The sequence below is a fragment of the Hypanus sabinus genome, chromosome 9, assembly GCF_030144855.1.
Source record: "Hypanus sabinus isolate sHypSab1 chromosome 9, sHypSab1.hap1, whole genome shotgun sequence".
Taxonomy (NCBI): Eukaryota; Metazoa; Chordata; class Chondrichthyes; order Myliobatiformes; family Dasyatidae; genus Hypanus; species Hypanus sabinus.
Genome location: NC_082714.1, coordinates 7,254,186 through 7,262,876, shown reverse-complemented (window position 1 = coordinate 7,262,876; position 8,691 = coordinate 7,254,186). Strand labels below are relative to the sequence as shown.

General features: G+C 43.2%; 1 protein-coding gene across 2 annotated transcripts in view; it reads right to left on the bottom strand.

Moving 5' to 3' along the window:
- Positions 1-8,691, bottom strand: part of pms2 (PMS1 homolog 2, mismatch repair system component) — a 39,235-nt gene continuing 30,544 nt past the window's right edge. For both annotated transcript variants that reach the window (XM_059979002.1, XM_059979003.1), the window contains 5 exons: positions 7,021-7,903; positions 5,037-5,204; positions 3,860-3,960; positions 3,455-3,624; positions 1-997 (listed from right to left, as the gene is read on the bottom strand). In XM_059979002.1, the coding sequence (XP_059834985.1) occupies positions 854-997; positions 3,455-3,624; positions 3,860-3,960; positions 5,037-5,204; positions 7,021-7,903 (1,466 nt within the window). In that variant the 3' untranslated portion in view covers positions 1-853. The remainder of the gene's footprint in view (positions 998-3,454; positions 3,625-3,859; positions 3,961-5,036; positions 5,205-7,020; positions 7,904-8,691) is intronic.

Here is an 8,691-nt window from a genome sequence, read left to right as displayed (position 1 = left end):
AAGAGTACAAATTTAAATTTTAATAGAAATGAAACAGAACCATGATATTTCTGCAACTGTAGTACTGTTTAAAATTTCACATCTTGTACACTGTTGCAAAGAGGGCAATTTACTACTGTACAATCTAATTACATCTGATGACAGAATAAGCCTTTGTCCCTCACTTAACGCTATCCCGCAGGACGATGATCATTATCCTGTTCTTGATCCTCTGGTCTGAACACTCACAGGTATAATTACAAAAAGGTAACTGCTCAGGCTGCAGGCTGCGGTGTGAGGAGCGGGTGCAGATTTCTCCCCAAAGCTGTGCCAGTCCTTATCCTCTGCTAGCGACCCCCATCTCCCAGCAACGGATCCCCTTGTGGCTCAGTGCGTGGAGGCAGCCTGTGAAGGTCAGGGTGGGGCTTAGGGGCTACCAGTCCCACTATACTTGCACTCACCATTCTGGCCAGAATGAGGCCCTGGGCAGGCACCTGTGTTGCTCCTCAGCTTGGTCAGCTAGTGGCAGAACTCAGAGGCAGCCTCTGCACACTGAGCCAAGTGGCGATCTGATTTTTCATCAACTCCCAGCAGAGCAGCAAACAACAAGAAGAAGGGCAGGAGTTTATGCTAAGTCCCTAGCATTGTAGGACTGTTGGTAATAACTGTCTCTAGGCCAGGAGTTCTCAGCCTGGGTCCATGGACCCCTCGATTAATAGTCGGGGTCTATGGCATAAAAAAGATTGGGAACCCCTGCTCTGGGCGTTGACAATTTTCTCTGCCATTAGCACTATTGAAACGTATCCTGGGCACTAAACCAGGGCAGTCATATCGAAGATTAACTGTTTAATATAGATGATCCAGCCACACGCATTCATTCCACAGAAATCATGTCCAAGTTGACTAGATGTCTCATGGTTGGCCGTCCATGCGGGCAGTTCCAGGGGTGTTCTATCTCACCCATGTGTGTAACCAACTTCTTCATCTCGCTGTTAGTAAGTGCAGTCCCAATCATCACCTGTTAATAAAGAGTTACATAAGCTAATGTAAAGGGGGTTTCTTCTTTTTTCTTTGTTACTGTTGGGAAAGGGTTTCTTCTTTTTGTTAACTAGCAGGAATGCTAATTTACTGATAACGAGAATGGTATTCCTTTGTAAACCAAATGGGGATTAATGTTCTTTCTTCTGAGTCTGTAAGCTTTTGTTGACAGGCTTTTGGGCAGATCGGCGCGAGGGGGTCGAGAGACAGAATGCAATGCTATAAGCTGGGCGAGGAACGGACCCCAAGCGGGGGTCCGAGGCCGGGTGGTACTCCGAGGAGGGGGGATGAAGCTAGACGTGCCTGGTTGACCACTTGGAGGGTCCTGAGCTGCGAGTTGAGGAGTTCGGAGGGAATCGAATGGTGGCCAGAAGACTTCAGAAATTGAGCTCCAATGGTTGTGCACGAAGTGATTTGGACTTTTCTATAATTTTTTCTCTTCATATATACTGTATCATTATTAATCACTTAGTTATAGTAACCTTTATAAATTGTACTCATTTAATCGCTTATGGTGTACTGTCTGTTTGTGGGCGAGGCGGGGACATCACACAGCATCCACACCAGCTGATTACCCAGTTTGGCGGTGCCAAAGGCTGCTCCCCCTAGACGGAAACGAGCTGAGCGAGCCTGAGGCGACCCAGGGGGTTACACTAAGTACATGGGTACCATGTTTCAGTTCAAGATCTTGCCTCAGCTATCTCCTGCTTTGGAGTTTAATTTTCTCAACCACACTGTGCCAAGGGTTTGTTGTTTCTAATACATATCAACAACTGGAATGTGAATGCGGGAGTTATAGAATATAGAACAGTACAGGCCCTCAATGATGATACCTCTTAACCTATTCTAAGATCAATCTAACCCTTCCCTCCCACATAACCCTCCATTTTTATGACATCCATGTACCTAACAGTCTCTCAAATACCCCTAATGTATCTGCTTCTACCATCACCCCTGGCAGTGTGTTCCACACATCCACCACTCTGTGTAAAAAAAAAACACTACCTCTGACATGCTACTATACTTTCTTCCAAACAGCTAAAATTATATCCTTTTGCATTAGCCATTTCTGCCCTGGGAAAAAGGCACTGACTGTTCACTCTATTAATGCCTCCTAACACCCTTTACACTTCTATCAAGTCACCTCTCATCCTCCTTCATTCCAAAGAGAAAAGCCCTAACTCACTCGACCTCTCCTCATAAGACACGCTCTACAATCCAGAGAGTTTCCTGGCTAAATCTCTTCTGCATGCTCTCTCAAGCTTCCTCATCCTTCCAATGATGAGGCGACCAGAACTGAACACAATACTCCAAATGTAGTTAAACCAGGTTTTCATAGAGCTGCAATACTACCTCATGGCTTTTGAAGTCAATCCTCATACTGATGAGGGCCAACACACCATAAGCCATCTCAACTATTCTATTAACATGTGTGGCAGCTTTGAGGGATCTATGGAAGTGGATCCCTTTGTTCCTCTACACCGCTAAGATTCCTGCTATTAACCCTGTTTTCCACCTTCTTTCACACCACCACTGAACTGTTATAAAGGATATTCTATTTTGATTGTAATGTAGAATCGTACAAAATGCTAGCAACATCAAACATGTGGATAACTTTATTCATCCCAACACTGAACTGATTCCACAACCTATGGACTCACTTTCAAGGAGTCTAGAACTTATATTCTCACTGTTATTTAGTAATTACCTATCTATATTTAAAACTTAGTTTTTCTTTTTGTATTTGTACAATTTGTTGTTTTTTGCACATTGTTTGTCCACCATTGTTTGTGTGTAGTTTTTCATTGATTCTATTGTGTTTCTTTGTATTTACTGTGAATGCCTGCAAGAGAATCAATCTCATGGTAGTATATGGTGACACAGATTCTTTCATTATGTTATGTTGTATGACGTGGGTGATGTTATTTTCCATGGCCATGATTGTTCTTGGCAAATTTTTCTACAGAAGCGGTTTGCCATTGCAGCTTTCTGGGCAGTGTCTTTACAAGACAGGTGAACTCCAGCCAATACTCTTCAGAGATTGTCTGCCTGGCGTCAGTGGTCGCATAACCAGGATTTGTGATATGCACCAGCTGCTCATACGACCATCCATCACCTGCTCCCATGGCTTCACATGACCCTGACTGGGGGGGGGGGGGGGGGGGGAGGGGTGCCTAATAGTGTGCTACACCTTGCCCAAGGGTGACCTTCAGGCTAGTGGAGGGAAGGAGCACCTTGCACCTCCTTAAGTAGGGACATATCTCCACCCTGCCACCCAAACGTATACGGACTTGGATAATAAATTTAGCTTGAACATTGTACCTTAAACTGAACGTCCAGTTTAACAAGGATACAAATGCATTAGAGAGACGGATACAATGCACTGGATAGAATGTACTTAATGTACTTACAAGTGGAAGTGTTAAGGAGCACTTACTGATTTCCTACAGGCTCTGGAAGCAAACATTTGCCTGACTCGTGACGGCCGGCACATCACCCCAGGGCTGTCGCTCAGCATGAAAATCAGCTCCTCGATATCCTGGACACCAAAAGTCCAGTTCTTGCTCATCGGCAAGGAGACCAGCTTCACTTTCTCTGCAGGAGGTGCTGCATTGAAAACCGCCAAAAACAGGAAGTAAAGCTGTTTGTAAGCAGGTGTTGCAATGAAACTAGCCACACACACACAGCCTGAATGAGGGGCTGGCATTCAGAGAGTCAGATATCTCCCATATAACGCAAAATAAATTAGCAAGTTTACCAGCATTTGCAAAAATAACAAATCTAAGAACAGACTTTTGAACAAACCTCTGGCCTATGTTTGAAGTAACAGGATCACACTAACCTTGCTCATTTATGATAAAATCGAACCCATTCTTTCTGAAGATGTCTATATTTTCCATCAGTATAGTTTCGTTCACTACTGTTAAATGAAGATTTTGGGGTCTAGAGTGGAAATAGAAAATGATTCTGTTATTAATAGATTTGTTATGGCACAGGAGGAGTCCATTTACCCCAGTGAGGCTATCCCAGCTCCTAGGACAAACTAATCATTTCCAATTCCTCTGCTCTTCCCTATAGCCACCATTTTTTCCCCTCAAGTCACTATCAATTGAAGCATAATCAACTTCAGCAAAGAAACAAGCTCCTTGACCCATCCCCTCCATGCCACCCTGGACTTTCCAATTCATCTACCTCACCCAGACTACAGTATATCCTCCAGTCCTTTCTCATCCATGTACCTATCCAAACTTCTTTTACATGCTACTACAAGACGTAGGAGCAGAATCAGGCCTTTAAGCCCATCCAGTCAGCTCTGCCATTCAATTATGGCTGATTTATTTTCCTTCTCAACACCATTCTCCTGCCTTCTTGAAACCTGTAACACCCTCACCAATCAAATTCAAAAGGTTTAAAATAGATTTTAACAAATCTGGCAATTTGAGTTGCAACTACAAAAAAAATTAAGATGCATCTTAATAAAATACAATATCAACTCCATCATGGAAGGTCCCAAGCTCGGCTGTGAAAGGAGGAGGATTGGGCACTGGGGTAGCAACCCCATCCTGTAAAAGCCTAGAGCTACAGAAACGCCAACACAAGCTCCAAAGGCATCATCATCGCTGGGAGAGGAAGGATCTTCCAAGATGGGCTACACCTGGAACAACTTGAAAGCTAGGACAGAGTAATCTGGTGAACTGCTGTCAAGGGCCTATGCTCTGGTAGGGTTGATTGGCTTAAATAAATAAGTTAATTAAATATCAGGTCCTCAATGTAAACTTGTCAAAGACAAAGAAACACAGGAAATAAAGGGGACTGGTTCCTGCCTTTGCTCCATCATTCAGTTGTGTTATGGCTGATCTGTGTCCTAACGACATCACCCACTTATGGTCCAAAGTTAATAATCATCTCAATATTGAAATTTCTTATTGTCCACTGCCTTTGAGGGCCAATAATTCCAAAATATCTAGCATTTAGTGGAAAAATTTTTTACAGGAATGTATAAGAAAGAAACATCTTACGCTATCAGTCTTTGACCTTGAAGAACGGTGTGTTGCTGCAGCATTTCAAAGTTGTATTTCTCATCAGTGGCATGCTGGTCAACAATGAATAGGTCCGACCCAAGCTTGGTGATAATAAATCCCAGGTTAAACTGGCCAAGAACCTCCATGGTTGCAAACATGTCTTTGCTATAGACAGGAATAAACAGATCACTTAATATTTTGTGGCTGCAGTTTAATGGAGAATATTAATATCTCAAACAACTGCTTCATGGTCTCAGAATACATTGCACACAATCAGGAGAGCTCACCAACACCTCTATCTTCTGAGGTGGCTGAAGAGAGCCAAACTATGTATATATGTACTTGTGTCCTTCTACAGATGCGCAATAGAGAGCATCCTAATACGCTACATCATTACGATACGGAAACTGCACTGTGGTGGTCTACAATGGGAAGTCAAAACTGTCCAACGCATCACCGGCACCAGCCTACCCACCATCAAGGATATACTGTATAAACACCAGACACGACAATTATTTTTCCCAAGCAGCAAGGCTGATCAACATCTCCACCCACTACCCCACCCCTGAACTCCTAATCACCACTCTTTATCATTTCATGTTAGAGTCACCTTACATAAAGACACTTGTATGCCTAGAGTCACTTTATGGACGTACAATTTACGTTTACAAGTTATTTATTTATATTGTGTTCTTTATCTAATTGTGTTTCATTTTCTGCTGCATCGGATCTGGAGTAACAATTATTTCACTCTCCTTTACACTGGTGTTCTGGAAACGACACTAAACAATCTTGAATGTTGAACATTCCACTGACTAAACAGATTTGTAATGATATGTGAGGAAATATATATTTTATCTTCAGAATTAAGTTTATTGTTCCTGACATATGTATTGAAGTGTGTTGTTTTGTGGCAGCAGGACTGTGTAATATGTTAAAATTACTATAAAATCCTGTACCACCACCTCTGACGAGAGTAACGAGAATCATCTTACAGCCCTGATGCCACAATAAGTTGTTTGGCCCAATGGGATCATGCCAACTTCCAGGGGGCAGCAGCCAATGCTACAGGCATGTACTATTTCTATTTCATTTAGAGATACAGCATAGTAACAGGCTCATTCGGCTCAACAATCCCAGCTGCCCAATTACACCAGTGAGACCAATTAGCCTCCCAACCCATATGTCTTTGGATTGTAGGAGGAAGCCAGAGCACCCCGAGAAAGTCCAGACTCCTTACAGATAGCAGTGGAATTGAGCCTGGGCTGCTGGTGCTAACCACTACCCTATCATGCTGCATTGGTAATTTTCAACAACCGGTATATTAACTTGCTCCTATTCTTCAGGAATTGAGAGTAAGTTTGATAGCTCTGAGCTGGTACTTGTTGAAGTTCAGAAGAATGAGGGGGATCTCATTAACACCTATCAAATATTGAAGGGCCTAGATAGAGTGGACTTTGAGAGGAAGTTTTCAATAGTGGGGGAGTCTAGGACCAGAGGGCACAACCTCTAAATACAAGGGCATCACTTTAAAACAGGGATGAGGAGGAATTTTTCTTTTATCAGAAGGTAGTGAATCTGTGGAATTCATGCCACAGATAGCTGTGCATGCCAAGTCATTGCGTATATTTAAAGTGAAGGTTGTTTAGAGAGGGCATTGAAGTTTATGGGGAGAAGGCAGTAGAATGTGGTTGAAGAGGGATAATAAATTAGCCATGATCAAAGGGTGGAGCAGACTTGATGGACCAAATGGCCTAACTCTGCTCGTATGCCCTATAGTCTTCAAATGTATCAATACTTGATAAGACTTGTAAAAGAACCAATCTTTGATTAGTCCGACAGAATGAATCTTAGTTATAATGTGTATAGTAATTCTGGACTGTGTATAATCTTTTCAAACAGATAACCAAGTGCCACGGGTGATTGACAAAGGAAATAACTCCTCAGGTTTATTCTCGCAAACACTGACGAATATCATTACCTGATTTCTTTCCGGAGTTCCTCCTCTGCTGCTTGGTTGTCTCCGGGGTTAATCTGGGCTCGAAATCGCCTGCATCTCTGCGCCTCTTCCTGCTCTGCTTGCTGCATACTGATCACTTTCAGCCTTTTGGCAAGAAGGCTCATTGAAAAAGGGAGCTTTACAATCCTCTTACTCATTTCCACCGGTCTATCAACTTCCAGTTTCTGGGAATGTCCGAGACCCCAAGGCAAATCAGCATCTGAACCCTCAAACTTAGCGTGTTTTGCATTCTGGAAGGTATTATCATACGAGTGAGAATCCACTGATACCTGGTCGCCATTTCCTATTGGATTAGCTTTCTCTGCAGACATGGCAATGTTGGGAGTAAAGGCATCATAGATAGCTGCTTCAGTTTTCATTTCTTCATCCCCTTTCCGAGATTCTGGGATGCTCTGCAGCACAATGGGTGAGCTCACTGCACTGTCAGAGGTCTCGCTACATTTGGCTGAAGTGCTGACCTCAGGCGTGTTACTGCCGATCGAAGAGGGCGTGGTATTGCCTCTTCCGGAATCTGTGTCGCTCTCTGAGCTTCTGCAGCCTTTCTGCAATTGCTCATAATTTCTGGGAGGTGTCCCATCTTGGGGTCCAGTCCTGAAATCAGACTGAGGGCTGCTCTGCACGCGGTTCATCAAAAATGAATCCAGTTTCCGTTGCATTGGTAAATCCTGCCTTTCACCATACTTAGATCTACAGAATGAGGACCGGTGTAGAGAGAATGCCTCACGCAATCTGGCAATACTTATATTCTTCTCCTTCTCTGAACGCACAGGAGCCGATCCACGCTCATTTGCAACGGAGGAATCTGGAATGACAGTCTGGGGAATTTTCTCATAGGTTGCCGAAACTGAAAATAGAAGTAGAAAATAAGTTTTCTAAAAACTGGAAGTGATCTGACATAAGTTTATTATTTATTTTAATTATTTATTGCGATACAGTGTGAAATAGGCCTTCTTGGCCCTTCAAGCCTTGCTGCCCAGCAACTGTTGGTTTAATGCTGGTCTAATCACGGGACAATTTACAATGCCCAATTAACCTATCAACAGGTTGGTCTTTGGACAGTGGGATGAAACCGGAAGACCCAGAGGAGACTCACACAGTCATGGAGAGAACATAGAAACACCTCACAGACAGTGGCAGGAATTGGAGTGGGTCGCTGGTACTGTAAAGCACTGCGCTAACCACTGTGACCTGGAGAGCATGTTGTTTGAGGGCAGGTTCAGTGAACTAGGGCTTTCCCTCAGCAGCAAAGGAGAATGAGTGGTATCTTGATAGAAGATGATAAGAAGCATAGATAGAGTAGACAGGCAGAGACCTTTTTCCAGGGTGGAAGTGGCTAATATGTGTGAGTCATAATTTTATGTGGTTGGAGGAAATTATAGGTGGGATATTAGGGGTAGGTTTCTTTTATACACATAGAGTGGTAGGTGCATGAAATGAGCTGCCAGGGGTGACAGTAGAGGAAGGTACATTAGAGACAATTAAGAGATTCTTAGATAGGTACATGAGAAAAATGGAAGGCTGTGTGTGGGGGAAGGTTTGGATTGACCTTAGAGTAGGTTAGAAGGTCGACGTGGGTGTACTATGCTATAATGTTTTATGTAACAAAATCCATTGGAGACAATTGTAGATTGC